The sequence below is a fragment of the Tenebrio molitor genome, chromosome 3 (assembly GCF_963966145.1).
Source record: "Tenebrio molitor chromosome 3, icTenMoli1.1, whole genome shotgun sequence".
Lineage (NCBI taxonomy): Eukaryota > Metazoa > Arthropoda > Insecta > Coleoptera > Tenebrionidae > Tenebrio > Tenebrio molitor.
Window position 1 is genome coordinate 29,267,291 of NC_091048.1, and position 15,334 is coordinate 29,282,624.

General features: G+C 47.6%; 4 protein-coding genes across 5 annotated transcripts; 3 read left to right on the forward strand and 1 right to left on the reverse strand.

The window, feature by feature from the left end:
• Positions 1-324: 324 nt before the first annotated feature.
• Positions 325-1,952, forward strand: LOC138125842 (uncharacterized). Its single transcript, XM_069041390.1, has 4 exons — positions 325-802; positions 996-1,346; positions 1,398-1,530; positions 1,579-1,952. The coding sequence occupies exons 1-4, from the start codon at positions 772-774 to the stop codon at positions 1,769-1,771; spliced, it is 708 nt and encodes a 235-aa protein (XP_068897491.1). The 5' UTR covers positions 325-771; the 3' UTR covers positions 1,772-1,952.
• A 1-nt stretch (position 1,953) lies between these two features.
• Nup160 (nuclear pore complex protein Nup160) lies at positions 1,954-7,258 on the forward strand. Its single transcript, XM_069041372.1, has 18 exons — positions 1,954-2,095; positions 2,145-2,250; positions 2,305-2,612; positions 2,666-2,855; positions 2,907-3,258; positions 3,359-3,610; positions 3,699-4,062; positions 4,115-4,287; positions 4,337-4,722; positions 4,774-4,992; positions 5,059-5,177; positions 5,228-5,496; positions 5,553-5,856; positions 5,905-6,104; positions 6,237-6,369; positions 6,417-6,599; positions 6,648-6,811; positions 6,896-7,258. The coding sequence occupies exons 1-18, from the start codon at positions 2,011-2,013 to the stop codon at positions 7,238-7,240; spliced, it is 4,152 nt and encodes a 1,383-aa protein (XP_068897473.1). The 5' UTR covers positions 1,954-2,010; the 3' UTR covers positions 7,241-7,258.
• A 1,389-nt stretch (positions 7,259-8,647) lies between these two features.
• Positions 8,648-10,831, forward strand: LOC138125840 (serpin B8-like). Of its 2 annotated transcripts, XM_069041384.1 has the most exons (3): positions 8,648-8,976; positions 9,031-9,606; positions 9,658-10,831. In XM_069041384.1, exons 2-3 carry the CDS (start codon positions 9,035-9,037, stop codon positions 10,469-10,471), a joined length of 1,386 nt encoding a protein of 461 aa, XP_068897485.1. In that variant the 5' UTR covers positions 8,648-8,976; positions 9,031-9,034; the 3' UTR covers positions 10,472-10,831. The 2 variants fall into 2 exon arrangements, with proteins under 2 accessions (XP_068897485.1, XP_068897486.1); XM_069041385.1 differs by having other exon boundaries at positions 8,648-9,606.
• On the reverse strand, positions 10,396-15,310 carry LOC138125838 (protein sneaky-like). The gene is made up of 3 exons (XM_069041375.1): positions 13,796-15,310; positions 10,848-11,142; positions 10,396-10,793 (listed from the first exon to the last, which is right to left on the reverse strand). Exons 1-3 carry the CDS (start codon positions 15,306-15,308, stop codon positions 10,472-10,474), a joined length of 2,130 nt encoding a protein of 709 aa, XP_068897476.1. The 5' UTR covers positions 15,309-15,310; the 3' UTR covers positions 10,396-10,471.
• Positions 15,311-15,334: the final 24 nt, after the last annotated feature.

Below are 15,334 nucleotides of genomic sequence, written 5' to 3' on the forward strand. Positions count from 1 at the left end.
GCAACTTGAACGCATTAACTGTTATCGCACTAGGAAAATTGCTCCACTCAATTGTTATTGATTACGTTGCCAACATAAATGTTTTAAAAAATTGATAAAAACCACATGGTCAAAATAAACAGTCGAGCGCTGCTCGGAAATATGCCGTGGTATCATGAGCCGCCTCGAGGCGAGAGCATCGATTATTTAAAAAAAGGAGGTAAACAAACCGAACTGTCGAGTAAACAGCCACTTGGAGCTTGTTTACCAATCCCAAAGCCCCTCTAATCTCTCTATTGTTGTTGATAAATCCGCAACGCGTTTTACGACTGATAAAAACGCAATACGCTAGGTGTACGCGGAGTCGCGGATTGAATGTCAAACGCAGCACGCGAATCCAACCCTCGTTATCTGGGAATTAATCTGCTGGGTGTTTTTGTATAGTGCACAGGTATCGATCGATCGAAATTCTGCCCAAATAGAACGTGTGGGCGCGGGGATTCTCTTTCTCTAGGCAACCATCAATTGGTCCTGGTGATAAATCGCCGTTCGAGGCCTATCCACCTGCCACAACATTGAACATTCACATTATCATGTCCAAACACTCCTCTGGATTATTAGTGTGTGCGCGTGTTGTCCCGCATTTATTTCAGTAGAAACGTTTTGAGGTCGCGTGACGTCGCGTCGTAGCTCTTCGGCGTCTCAATTCCTCGAAATTGAAATTTCCCGTTTGCCGAGTGTGCGTCAGTATTTCAGTAACAACCAATCCATTTAACGCTCTTCACGTGTAACATGCATATTGTGGGTCTGATCTTCGTGGCAGGTAAGAAATGTCGGTATAGGGCACGGTTGTCGATGGGCGCCTCGCATTGTGCACACTCCAAGGTAACTTCAGCGTTTGAAACTGAAATGGTGGCGCCCGATTACGCAACTCGGCGCCTGTGACGTTGCCTAAAAACAACAAATTTTGTAAATAAACAAATGGGGATCGATGAACTAGGGCAATTGTTGTGCAGGGGTGGTTTTGAAAAGTGCGGCGGCGGCACAAGAATCGAACGCCACCAACAAACTGGACAGATTTGTGTATGACAGATGCAGAAAGTACAGCACTCAGGCATCGGCGTACGACGAGATCAGAGAGCATTTGGGGCAGTTTACCGATTACTTGAAGTACACGGCGAGTCTGCTGCCCCAAGGACAGGAGCAGTTTTGCAAGGACGAGAAGAGCAGGCTGATCTCGCTGTTCGCAAATTTGGTGCGGGACTTGAAGCCGTGCTTTCCTAAAGAAGAACAGTACTTGCCCAAGTTCATGCACGAGAGTTTCATCGCATTCATGTTTTTTGCCTGCGCCGATGGGAACATCAAAAGTGGGTACCTAGTTTGAAAGTAGGGTTCAGGTGGTAAGGTTGTGATTGCAGATTTCTTCAGCAGTCAAGGGGCCGACTGCAGGAGAGCGCTGAAGGAAAACCAGGCGGGGAACGAGGTCTCGAACTGTTTCGACTCGTTGTTTGGCCGGCTCGATGATGTGGTACGGAAGGATGACTTGTGCCGGTGAGTTTGACATTTGTGGTGAAGCAGTCTCACAGAACACATTTCTAGTGATCTGGAATCCGCCCAAAAGTGCTTTGGAATGGCGATAGCGCGCAGCTGTCCCAATTTCGCCGGCTACGAATCCCTCAACAAGAAGTTTTTCCACGCGATCCGGAAACCCTGCAACTCTGATGTGTCGTTTGGTGCTGGAAGTCTTGTCCTTATGATAGCAGCCTACATCTCCACAAAGATCTTGTCGTAATTGTTGTTATTGCGTAATTTCATTTTTATATTCTCAATATATTTTGTTATCGCTTATGTATAATGCATTAGTTTGTATTTTTTAAACTCAGAATCGTGTCCATTATGTGATTGTGTCAAACATGCCTCCACGCCTGCCATCTGGTGTCAATTTTTTTGAAATTAAACCGCCACTAGACCTCCGTTGTCTTTTTACATAACCTAAAATTTCCCGAAGATAAGACGAGATAATCAGAAAAGATGCAAGAATTTGCGTTGGGGTATCGGGAAGTGATCCCCGATCAAACAGTGTCGGATCCGTGGCGAGAAATCAGCTTGAACACAGGTATTGTCACAGTTTAGCCATAATTCGGGAAAGTGAGGTTATGTTCTAGGCGGCACGCAAGGAACGCTTCAAGACATCAAAGTAGCGGAGAGGGCGAACGGTTTCTGCTACCGTGACTCCACCAAACACCACACCCGCAACAGGTTCATCTACTGGTAATGTTGCCCCCGATCGAGATAATCCGATTGATTGACGAACCGTTGCTCTAGGCGCATCAGTCATGATATTCTAGAGCTGGTGGAGCACAGTCTCGACGTGAACCTCGCCGGAAATCGGATCAGATACAAATTCGTCGACACCCCGATTTTAGATGGGGTCTCGATCCACGAAACTTACGACAACGTCGTCGTCTTGGTGCCGACGGTGTGCAGCGTCCATCGGTTGATTTTCCCGCATCCAGACAAGTACCACAGGCAGGACCACGTGCATCCAGATCTCGCCGCGCCCTCCATCTTCAGCGAGGCCACAATCGCCGACGCGCGAGACCCCTCGACATTCCACTTTTTCACCAATTCTAGTCAGTTTCTGAGTTTTTCCCCGCTTCTCTGTTAAATCTTTGTTTCGGTGCAGGTTCGCAACTGCCATATTTAGCCGACTCTTCTCTCACCCTCGCCGAGGAGGAAGCGATTTTCGTCCTAGCCTATCCTTCCGGCGAAATCTTGTTGGTCAAACAGTCGCGAGAAGGAAAAGTTGAATCAATAGAGCTGAAAAGCGAGTCGATAGTACCCCGATTCTTGTCAGGCCTCGCGGACAAATTACGGTAGGAAAAGTTTTCCGTAACAAGACGAAAATGACGTGGTCCGTGTTGCAGACAAAAAGACAAGGACGGGGATACGACAGTGAGCCTCCTTCTACACACGTTCGGCCTTGAGACGTTCGTTCTGACCTTGTGTCGGAACGGCCAGTTAAAATTCTGGTCGTGTTCGAGAGCGGAATGCGTCGCCATCATAGACGTCATCTCGGAGACCGGGGTTATATCGCGGAACCAGGTCCAAGGGGCGCAGAACCACATCCTGCGCAAAGCCGTCGACGGTTACGACTCGGAATGTCCTTTGGGGATTTTCATGAGTTTCTCGGCCGAGAGCCAACTCCACGTCTTCAAACCGATACTGAACGGGACTCAGATTCGCCTGGTTCTGCTAAATACACTCCATCTAGCTCAGGTCTGTCCGACAAAATGACATTTACAGCGAAATGACAGCTGACACGCGCCCACTTGATCCAACTGTTTTATTACATTATTTAATTATCCCTCCACTTCAGAACGATCTGATCGATTTTACTTTATCGACGAGTCGGATTTGGTCGGTGTGGCGGGGCAAAGACGGCGAGTGCGAAGTATATTCGGCGTCTCTGCAAACCAGCAGCCACTGGATCCCGGTGATCATCGAGAGCATACCTGACGCGGGGCAACCCCCGAACGTCGACGGAGAGACGGACCCCCGACAGATCTACCTCCAACACATCTTCCATCCGGGACGGTTCCCCCTTCACATAATCAGCAAAGCACTTAATGTAATGTCAACGAGTCTGTCACTTTGACAGTTGTGAACTGTCAAACGACAGGCCAACTAGAATCGCGCGATTAAATGGAATTTTGCAGATTTACAAAAGGTCGACGATAATAAGCGACCTCAACTTGTCGGTGGGTCACCTGAAGCAACAAATCTGCATGGCTGTGGAAGAAGAGATCCAGAACGAACTGAAAGAGACGGTCGTCAGCGACGAAGAGTACTTAGAGTGTGGGAATTACTGCTGGCAGCGGTTTTACTCTTGCTGTGTCCAGTACCACGTGGCGGGGCTCAAACCGCTCGGTCTCTTGTTACTGCCGAACTCTTCGGGCGCCGTCCTCTTGAAGAAGTCCATGATCTCCTTCCTCCGCCCCCTCGACATCTTCGAACACTTGATGTACGAGAGCGACCACATGTTCAAAGACCAATTCACGAAGTATTTCCTCTTAACTGAAAGTAATTACTTTGACTTTTTAATTGTCGTGACCTGAAAACAACATTTTCCCAGATGTTGACATCACCGATGACGTCATCGGCCTGTTCAAAGTGATCAACTATCTGGAGCAACAGATGAGCGAAGTGTTCGCCTACACCTTCGAAAAAGAATTGTCGCTGTTGCAGCCGCCCGACGTCGTGATGTCGTCGCTTTTGGACAAGATCCAACGGGAGATGGACAGCGAGGTGCGTTGCTACCACCAAAGCGTCCACCGGAAGACTGACCGAGACGCAGTTTTCAGATCAAATGGCCGCCATGTTGTGCGAATGCACCGATCTCTACCGGTCGGTGCACAAGATTCTCGAGTTGCTGCGCATCGAGTACCAGCTCCACCCGGAAGAATCCGCCGACGAGGTGCAGTCGTCCATCAACCACATCTTCACGTCGCAGTTGGGGGTCTCGATGGTCGCGGGTTGTTTGAGGCAGCAGGTCCAGGTCAGGTTCGTGATCTGTCGCAACCTGCTGTTGATCAGCGAGATCCTCCTGGAACGCGGGGAACTCGACTGCAACATGCTGGAGGCGATCCGGTCGGTGTGCAGTCCAGAAATCGTGGTTTTGACCCAAGCGAACTACGTGATGGTGTGGTTGTCGGGATTGTCGGCGCTGTCGCACTTGCCAACGTGAGAAAATTTAATTGTCGCGATTGAAAATTATTAAGAGACGGCTTGCAGAGAGTCGGCTTTGCAGAGACTGTCCTCTTTGAAGCTGAGTCCCGTGTACAACCTCAGGACCAACACAATCAACTCGATCTCGCTGTTCGAACTCTTCGCCGGGTCCACCGGAGGGTACGAGGCGCGCAAGGCCTTCGCCAGGATCAGGCACAACGAAGACACGCTGGCGCACTGGCATCTGTCGCTGTTGCCTTACCTGAACTGCCTCTTCCACATCATGTATCCTTTTGCAAAGACGCGATAACCCCAGAAAGATTGAAAGTATGTCGTAACTGAATCGAGCAGATGGCCGGTGAGCGGCAATCCTATTCTAGCGGAGTGGCTTTTGAGCTGCGGCCAGCACCTCTGGCTCCAGCAGTACGTGCGATACTTGAAGACCTGGTGCGAGTGGAACAGTTGCACTCGTAAGTCTCGCACCGGAGACGGAATCACTGTATTGTTTGTCGCTTTGTAGACAGTTTCCTTCTGGCGGCGTCGCTGTTGACGACCGGCGAAAACTACAAAGCCCAAGAACTGTTCCAAATGGCGGCGAAAGGAATCTTCACCGACCAGTTCTTGGCCCAGAGGATTTTGACTTACCCTCACGACAACAACCAGGCCAAAGCCTACATCAACTACTACCTCAAAGTCATTCACTTGTTCGAGCTGCACAAAGCTCTGGATTGCGCCATCAATTTAGCCAACACCGCTCTGAGTGTGACCACAGCAGATGACCCTCTAGCTGTGAGTGACACAATTCCGTTGCGATTTCTCGTACTATTTGTTTGCATCGTTTCCAGGCCACTCTCTACTCGATCAAGTTCAAACACCACTTGGCCTTGAAAAACTACGAGATGGCCTACGACTCTCTCAACTCCAATCCGGACTCGGACAGGAAAAAAGACAACCTCCGAGACCTGGTGAAGAAGTTGCTCGACGAGAAGAAGCTCGACGTGTTGATGAGTTTCACGTACGGCGGCATGGAAGAGTTGTTCTGCGACATCGTGTTCACGAGAGCGCGAGCGGCGGACGCCGCCAACAACATCTACTACGACTTTTTGTTCGCCTACCAGGTCAAGCGGGGCGCCACGTTCTTGCGTTCCGGTACTCCTCGATACCTCCGTCGTTCCTTTTGTATTTTGTTCTTTGCAGCCGCGTCCGTCATGTACGAACAAGCCTTCCGACTCAACCAGTTCAGCGACCCCGACGCACTGGAAAAGCAAGTCAAGTGCTTTCTGGCGGCGAAAACGGCGCTGGCGTTGTGCGAACCCCAGCACGCCTACATAGTGATGCCGGTGGATCAGGTCGAGGATAAAGTCGTGGTTTTGCCCACGTTTGCCGGCGCGGATGACGTAAGTATTGCAATCAGACCGGAAATAATTTTTTCACGTGTCATTATCGCCACGTAAACACGGATGTGGGATCGTTGCGACTCGTGACTTTTGACCGCCGCGAATTCCCCCGAATCATGCGACCTCTTCCAGGAACCCGAAGAGATCGTCCTGCGAAAACAAGTGAACATCATCAATTTGGACGGCCTCTCCAAGGAGCTGACCTTCTCGGCCGCCAAGCTGAAACTGATCCGGTTCAACCCGGTGAGCAGCTTCGACATAACCAGTGAGTAGCGAATCTTCCGGTTCCGGGGTCTTAGGGAGTCGTTGCAGGTCCGCACGAGCTGGTGATGCTCCTGACGAGCGCCTGTCTCTTCAAGACGGCGTTGGCGATAGCGAAGACCTTCGACGTGCCGTACAGGATCGTCTTCGAGGCTCTGACGAAAAAGTGCGGGAGTCTGTCGAAGAGGAACGAGCCGGTGGCTTGGGAGTGGCTCGTGGAGAACAGTCTGCAAGGTAGGACAGGGTCGGGGCGAGTCACCAGAGTCTAAGTTTTGCGCGCAGATCTTCCGGGCACCAAGGACCCGTCCACGGCCGCCTGGAGTCTGCTGCAAGAGTGCGTCGAGGAGTACGAAGAGGAGAAGATGTCGGAGATACACAAAATCGTGTGCAAGCAGATTATCAAGATGCACATGTGGATCCCCCAGTGGTTGCTCACGTCGTACAAGGTAAGTGACAGAGGTCACGGTCCTAGTACTTTTCCGTAGACTAGTTCCAATGATTCTCCCTTGAGAAGACAACTCCTGTTTCAGAAACGCAATCCGGCGGAGCTCTTCAGACTGTTTTACAATTCTGGCCGGCTGGAGGAGGCCACGGAGGTGGCGACGGAATACATGATGGCGGCTCTAGGCCACGGCAAAGAATACTACGGTTTCGCCTACGCCATGCAGGCCACAAAGCCCTCGGTGTGTCTTCCTGTGCGCGGTTTCATCGCGCTGGTGCACCAGCTGAAGCTGATCAACGAGACCGACCCAGAGAGGCCGTATCTTAGAGAACACGAGCACCTGTCGAGTGTCCTCGCCACCTACCTGAAGACGGCGCAGCGCACCTCTAACGAGATGTGTCAATACCTAATGAGCGTGCCCCAGACCAATTAATAAATGATTTTTTCTTAAGTGTGTTTTATTGTTTCGTTCAAAAGTTACGAAACTTTTCAAATTTGGTTTTTATCGCTGTAAAAAAGGCAAAAACGAGTCGATTGCGACAAGCAGAGGCGGATCAGATTATAAATAGGAACGTGCCGGCGACGAAATCTAGTTTCAGAGACTAACGCAACAACTAGGTTGTCCTGCATCTCGCTCTTCTTCTCGAATCTCCGGCTTCGTCCTTCCCTTTACCTACGTACTTTGCAATAGAAGAATCTTGTCTTGGCGTCCATGTGGTCGTTCTCTTCTTTCAGTTTTCGCATTTCTGATTCATCCTCCACTTCCCCAACCACAGCTACCGAAACGTTTCTTATGGACCTCATCGTGTTCTTCACATCGATCTTCATTCCTGAAAGACTCCAACCTCGTCTTTGTCAAATTGAAGGTGAGCGAGGTGGTGCAAGCGAAGACCCTCACCACTTCTTTGCCGTTGCTTGTTAGTTCTTCAGCAGACCAGAACGGAAGTCTTCCGCGCCCTACTTTACCACCGAAACTGGGTAAGACTAAGGGAGTGATGCACCGAATTTGCGACGAAAAGGCGTTACTGAGATCCAGCATCAGGCAGAAGAACTCAAGATCTTCTTCAAGACGTGGTGCTCGTCGTGGCAGGAGAATATCTCGTACAGGAGTAATGAGGAACGTTTTAGTCTTTATTTGAAGCTTTTACAACACCATAGTATCATTTCTGTCAGATTTAACTGTCAAGTGTCAAACTGTCAGCGCCTTCTTCAACTGTCATCGTCGGGGTTTTCTTGGATTATCTCCATCTCCAAGACGCTTTCGCACGCAGATCTGCTGTTGGACTCTTACTTCTTGAGGAGGTCGTTCTTTCAGACATTATCCTCAATGAAACGCAACTCCGGAATCGACACAAATTCACAAAACCTCCACTTAGTTTTCTGCTCTGGCATCATCGTGTCTCATTGAGAACAATGGACCCTTGCTGTTCGGCAAGATAGATGTATAGATTATTGGGCGGCTCGAGGACGCTACCGATGTGGCGACGAGATACGTTGTAGCTGCTTGAGCTACGGCAAAGAGTGCTACGATTCCGCTCAGACCAATTAATAAACGATTATTCGTTAAGTGTGTTTTATTGAATCATTGAAAAGTATCGTTTACATTCCCCACTGTGGTGAAAGCCAAGTAAACTGTGACGATGACGAGACAGCCAGCGACGGTCGTTATCACCAGGGTCGGATGTTGTCTGAATATAATCAAAAGGAGCACGCTGGCGACGAGCATGATCGCCGCTAACAGCGGAATCAGGATTAGCGGTGCCCATTCGTTCCCCCTGATCTCTGCAAAACAATCAGGTGATTGCAGCCGTGCGCTTTTCTATTTACCTGAGCCGAAGCCGTCCCGGTACGTCCACGTTTTTCTGCTACCATTCCGCATCGAATTCGGTTTGGACTGTGTCCAGATCTCATTTTGTTTGTTCCTCGAACGACGATAAACTAAACCTGCGATAAGGAGAGGTCTCGAACGACGTCGCCTTTTAATCGCAAATTACTCCCAGCTCGCTCAGTCAAGTCGGGTTTCCCGCAGCCGCAGGTTTTTCCGTCGAGACAACAGTGTCCCCACCTCGATGCGAGCCCCACAAAAATCGAAAAATCCTGTTCGTGTCGCATCAGTTCATGCTAGTTGACCGACCTGTTCACCTTGTGCATACAGAAACGAGATAAGTGGTAAGTGCGTCGCACTGACAGGCGACTTTCTCGACTACATCTTTTGCAATCTAGAACAATGACGTCGCGCCTGTTCTATTTGTTGCTCGCGGTCGTGTGGATGCACATCGGTGCACAAGAAGTCCCGAAGCCGCTCCCCTCCGTCGACGACCAGCTGGTCCGGCGGTTCGGTCTGGCCTTGGAGGCCGTGTTCGGAGTGGGAATTCGACTCCAGGCGTTCTTGCAGGACGACAAAAACGACAACTTTTTAGTGAGTCCGATTAGCGCGACAGTCGTCATCGGACAGCTGATTCTGGGGGCGGAGGGCGAGTTCAGGAGGCAACTCGTCGATCTGTTGGCGCTCCCCAACAGCCACCTCTATGAAAACGACAGGATCGAAACATACAGCAATAAGACCAACGTTTCCTGCGTTTTACCCTACTCGACGCTTCACGTCCAGTTATCTGGTTTATTAAAAGCTCTGGAGAGCAACCCCGCCTCCACCAAACAGTTTATTTTGAAGCAGAAGAGTGCCGCCTTCGTCGACTCGAGTGTCGTCGTCAAAGAAACCTTCCAAAAGTATCTTAGGATTTTTTACGATGCGAGAGTCAGAATCGTCGATTTTAAAAACAATCCAGTCAAGACCATGAGGTAGGTCCGGTTAAAAAGTCTTCAAAAACGGGAGAATAATGATTGTTTTAGGGTAATTAACAGTTGGGTCAGCAAAAACACGAACGGCCTCATCAAGACCGTCCTGGCAGGACCTCCGGCACCTACGACCGCTTCGATTTTTACCAACGCTGTTTATTTTAAAGCGATGTGGGAGACCCCTTTTAGCGACGTGTTGAACCGACGAGGCCACTTTAACGTGAGCGCCACTAAACAAGTCTCGGTGACCTACATGATCAACCTGATGGAGCAGATTTTCTACGCCGAAACCGCCGACTACCGCATGATAGCGCTGCCGTACACAAACGAAGAACTGAGCATGTACATTATGTTGCCGAAGCCCAACCACCAGTACAAGTACGACATGAAGAACTTCGTTCAGACCCTCAAGTCCCGGGAGATCTTGGAGACCATCGCCAAAGGGCGACGTCACGACGTGATGGTCAAGCTACCCAAGATGACTCTCTCCAACACGTTTAGTATTTTGGACCAGCTGAAGAAGTACCGCGTCTTCAAGAAGCACCACATCGTGGTGAACTCGACTAACGCCGTGGACAAGCTCGAGGACAAGGTGGACGCGTTCGCCAACTTCACGACGGGCGAGCAGGGCGACATTTTGTTGACGAACGCCGCGAAAGAGAACCTCCGGGTGGACGACATCGTCCAGCAGGTCGTCATCGCCGTGAACGAGGTCGGCACCGAAGCCGCCGCCGTTTCCGTGTCGACCATCGACTACATGGGCGGCTCGAAGAACTTCAGGATCGAGCGACCTTTCGTCTTTTTCATCCGGCACGAGGCCACCTCGGCGACGCTCTTCTGGGGCACGGTGTCCAACCCCGCGCCCTAATCAGTCGTCATCCTCGTCGGAAGAGTCGAGACCGCTGCTGGTGTCGGCGTCCAAGGTCGCGCAAGCCAGACACTTGTTCCCCGAGTCCTCCCAGCACTCGGGGCAGTAGGAGAAGTGGCACAGCTCGTTTCGGCACTGCTCGAAGCGGGAGCGGCACAGCGGCTCGACCTCTTTGCAGATGAGGCACTTGCGCCGCGCCCCCGGGAGCAAGTGCAGGAACCGGAAGGCGCGAGGGAACCGCAGCCTCAGCACGACCAACACGTTCAGGTTGTCTTGGAGGCGACGTTGCCGCACCAGTTTTTGCACTTTCTTCTTCATGAACCTGTACTTATTTATTTTAATAGAATTGTTACGAACGAACGCTGTTTCGCATTACCTGTAGTAACCCACGCGTCGTCTCAAGGTCTCGTTGTACAGGTGGAGCACGCGGCGCTTCTCACGTTTCTTGAAAAAGAGCCCGCAGATCACGCGCCGGAGACGCTGGCTGTACATGTTCACCAGGATTAAGAGCCAGATCGCGAAGTACGTGCCGTAGATCTTGTAAATGTAGTAGTTGGAGAGGAGGGAGGGCTGGGGGAGGCATCTCTCGTTGCTCCGCTCGATGTGGATGCGCTTCTTCACGTTGAAACCCTTGATCACAGATCGCAACAGGTTCGCGATCATGCCAGTTCCTACAATTAAAAAAAAAATCAAAAATAAATGAGGCATTTATTATTACAGTCCATTTTTTTTAAATCAGCTGTCAAAGTGTTGTCAAGTTGGTATGAGCAATTGAAAGTGCATTTCACAATATAGGTTGGCAACGTCCAGCCGTGCAAGGTAATCGGCGCTGTCATTGCGCATAACTGTCATTTGCGTTTGCGTTGAAAAATTAACGCACAAAATTTGAAAAGATGCCTTCGTAGTGCACAGAGAGTGAAAAAATGGCCCTGATTCGGTACTGCGAAGAGTTGAAAGGTGACAACCCTGAATTCAGGGTTACTCAATTGAGTAAAAAGGCGATTTGTGAGAAAGCTTCAAACATTGGACGTCTGCAATCATATGTGATGACAGTGATGGCTTCAAAACGACAAAATGTATTCAACCCCGAAAAAATTAATGTTTTCTTCATTAAACTGTGTTTCATTACAAAAAATCGTTGTGTTCCAAAGTCCACTTCAATGTACCTTAACGAAAGTACATGCTTTATAAAATACTCTTTAAATACAAAACCTACATAAACCTACATTTCATTGAAACCTTTAACACTGACCACGTTCGACATTTCAATTACGTTAGACAGATTGACAGACATAACCTCAATTTTGACGTGGGGGGAATTGTTATACAGTTGGTCGGAAAGTACAGGTTTTAGGGTAACCCAGTCTGGTCTTTTAGATACAAAGTTTTCACACTGACAGCTGATTAAAAAAAAATAGACTTACAGGTATTTGGGGCGTATTCTGTAACTGCTCCGCTAAATTTTAAAGGGTGTTAAATTAAGTTTTCATAGCAATGACCAATCAGAGCTTGAAATTTTAAATTTTAAACAACGCTAAAATGTTAACGCCCCTTTAAAAACTACAGAATACGCCCCTTTATAAGGTATAGTCGTTTTCAATGACATCCGTGCTGTCAGTGTTATTTTTAATATATTGGTACAAATTGTACACACAAATTCATAACTAGTATTCAGAGTATAGTCCATTTTTTTATTATAGTCCGATGAGCTTAGTCCGAATCAAGAAGTCGACATGACCTGCGTCTGTTTTCGACATTTGACAGCAGTGCATGGTTCTACCAATATTTGAAAATTTATTTAGGCAACATGAGACAGATATTGTGTTCTTTCGTGCTGTCTTGGTATTTCTGCAAATTCATTCCTGCGTTTTAATTTTATCTTTCAAAAAACCGCTCCCTTCAGAATGCTTTTGATAACTATTTACATATGAACTAATAGGTCAGATATATTAAAAATTGTTGAAAACAGCACTAAACAACCACGTTTAGACTGTCTTTCTTTCTTCCTAGATTTTGTTTCGGCAACGCCATGAACACAAAACAACCTCTATGAATTAGTTTACCCCCTTACCTGTTAACTTCCAGTCCTGCAAGTTTCCGCGCAATTCCAATATTGTTTTTGCAATTTACAAATTCTGTAAAAGGATCTGTCCACATGCTTTTCGTTGGCATCATACGGAGGACATTTCAAGCAAAATTAAACAAAATTATCCCAAATAACGTGGTTAAAACGTAACCTAAAAATTTGACGTCGCTAGTGGAATAAACGTACAATTCGCGTCTTGCTCTAATCGCACATGCTAAAGCGAGATGCATAGTGGGACACGCTTAATACAATACGTACAAGAATTCAATAGTTTGTTTACATTATGTTGAAAAGAGATAGCAATATGACAGTTGTTCTGCTTTTTAATTGATACATCGGACTATAATTAAAAAATGGACTATATACGCAAATCCTAGTTAAAAAAATGTCAAACAAGAAATTGAGGTTATGATAAAAGAAAATTTATATTTCGTGAAACATCAACAACAAACAGAACTCAATCTTCAACATGGTGTAAAACATGGTTATTAAACTAAGTCATCCTCGGAATTCGAATCAGACTACATATAGTCTGTTTTTTAATCAAAGAACCACGACCTGTTGATTTAGGTTTGCAAATATAAAATTTTACTAAACTTAGGAAATTTAATGATATCTGTTGGCTATACCAGCCAACGCCTGTCATTTTTAATGTCCTTGAAAGTACGCAAACTCGCATCTAAAATTTGAACGTGTTATTAAAAATGCCTCGCAAAGTAAGACATTCATTAAACTTTCAAGTTAGTTGTTATTAGTTACTGTTAACTTTATTAACATGCTGCGCTTCTAATATCTCTAATAACCTCAATTTCTATATGATGAGATTTTTCACCCTATGTCAAAAGTGTACAATGTTGTCAGCTCTATTTTAGGTGTAAATTGCGGTGTTGTGGTTCTTTGATTAAAAAACAGACTGTATCTTTCTTTGATTTGTTGAAAATGACAGATAATAATTTGAATTTATCAATTTGCCGCGTCAAGGTAAATTGCCAAATTAGGAAATTCAAAATTACTAAATTGAAACAGCAAGTGATGACAACATACTGTCATATTGACAGCACGGATGTCATTGAAAACGACATGTGTGCAAATCGCACACATTTGGCATTAACTTTCATATGAGTTGTCATAGTAACAGGTCAGGTCATTTGCACCACTGATGTTCATTCCAACGTGAACAGATATTACAAGAGGTAAATTGACAAATAAGAAATCACTTGAACCTATCCTCGACGTACCTTTAACTTCCAACTTCATGTCGTGCCGTCCGGTCTGGACGTAATCGATTCTGGCATGTCGCCGCACCAGGTCCAGGCCCTCGTAGAATAGTCTGTCCAGGAGAATAAAAGTGGTTGCGGTGACCATCTCAAGCAGCAGATGGACAGTTTGCCAGAGCAACTGTTGATTTTCAGTCTTGAGAGGCAGAGGAGTGCAAGGATCTACCAGTTTCTTCTTCTCGATTTTCTTCAGCGGCAACAGAGTGTACTTTCCTTGCTTCCTTCTTCTCGCGTCTATCTTGCGAAAGTAGGTGGTGATGTAGACGTTGTCGAACTGAATGTCGCTCAGATACTTGTCCAGATAAGTTTGAGCGTTGAGGATGATCCTCAAGAAAACAAAAGCCAGGATTCGTTTCAGCACGACCAACAGTTTGTGCAAGATCGACCTTTTGGCGTTGACCGAATGGAGAATGGCTTTGGCGGTGTCGCGACTGTCACGGATGTCGATCAGTTGTTTGATTTTTCCAATTTTGTACTGGAGGCGGACATTTTTGAAGTTTTCCGAAAACTGTCCGCGAGATTTTTTCAAGTAGACGTAACCATCGCCGAAACCTGGGTCTATGTCTTTGGAGGGGTCACACCTACTGGTCCCTCCCAGAGCTTGCGCTATGTTGCACACGAAATCTAGCTTCATGGGCCAGCACAACAACCAAGCGGCAATCCAAGTGACAGCGTCGTAACACTTGTCGTAAGCTGTTTTGAACATGTCTCGACAGTTGTTGGCCGCTTTCGTGAACTGGTCCTCGCACCTCAACTCGATCTTCTTCAAGTACATTTTCTCGAATTTCTCGGCTTCGCTCTTCTCGCCTTTACCTTCGTACTTTGCGATAATCTCTTTGCTCCTCGAGGAATCTCCAGTCTTGGCGTCCATATAGTCATTCTCTTCTTTCAGTTTTCGCATTTCCGTTTCATCCTCGACTTCTCCAACCACAGGTGCCGAAACGTCCCTAATGGACCTCATCGTGTCCTTCACTTCGTTCACATCGGCCTTCATCCCGAAGAGAGCCTCCGAGAAAGGCTTGAACATCAACTCGAACCTCGTCTTGGTCAAATTGAAAGTGAGCGAGGTGGTGCAAGCAAACACCCTCACCACTTCTTTGCCGTTACTTGTGATGTTCTCCACCGGACCGGAGAGAATGAAGGCCAGAACGAAAGTCTTGATCACCCCGCGGCCCACTTTACCACCGAAACTGGGCAAGGTTAAGAGAGTGATGCAGCGAATTTGCGACGAGAAGGCGTTACCGAGACCCAGCATCAGACAGATGACGATTCCCATGACAATCGAAGCTCCTTCAGTGAAGTTCAAGTCGATCAAGATGAGGTAGTAGAAGCCGACACCCAACAAGACGCCGAAAAAGAAACTGAAGATCTTCTTCAAGACGCGGTGCTCTTCTTGGGAGAAGAACACTTTGTACAGGAGCAACGAGGAACGTTTTAGTCTTTGTTTGAAGCTGTTACAACAGCACAGTCTCATTTCTGTCAGATTTGACTGTCAAACTG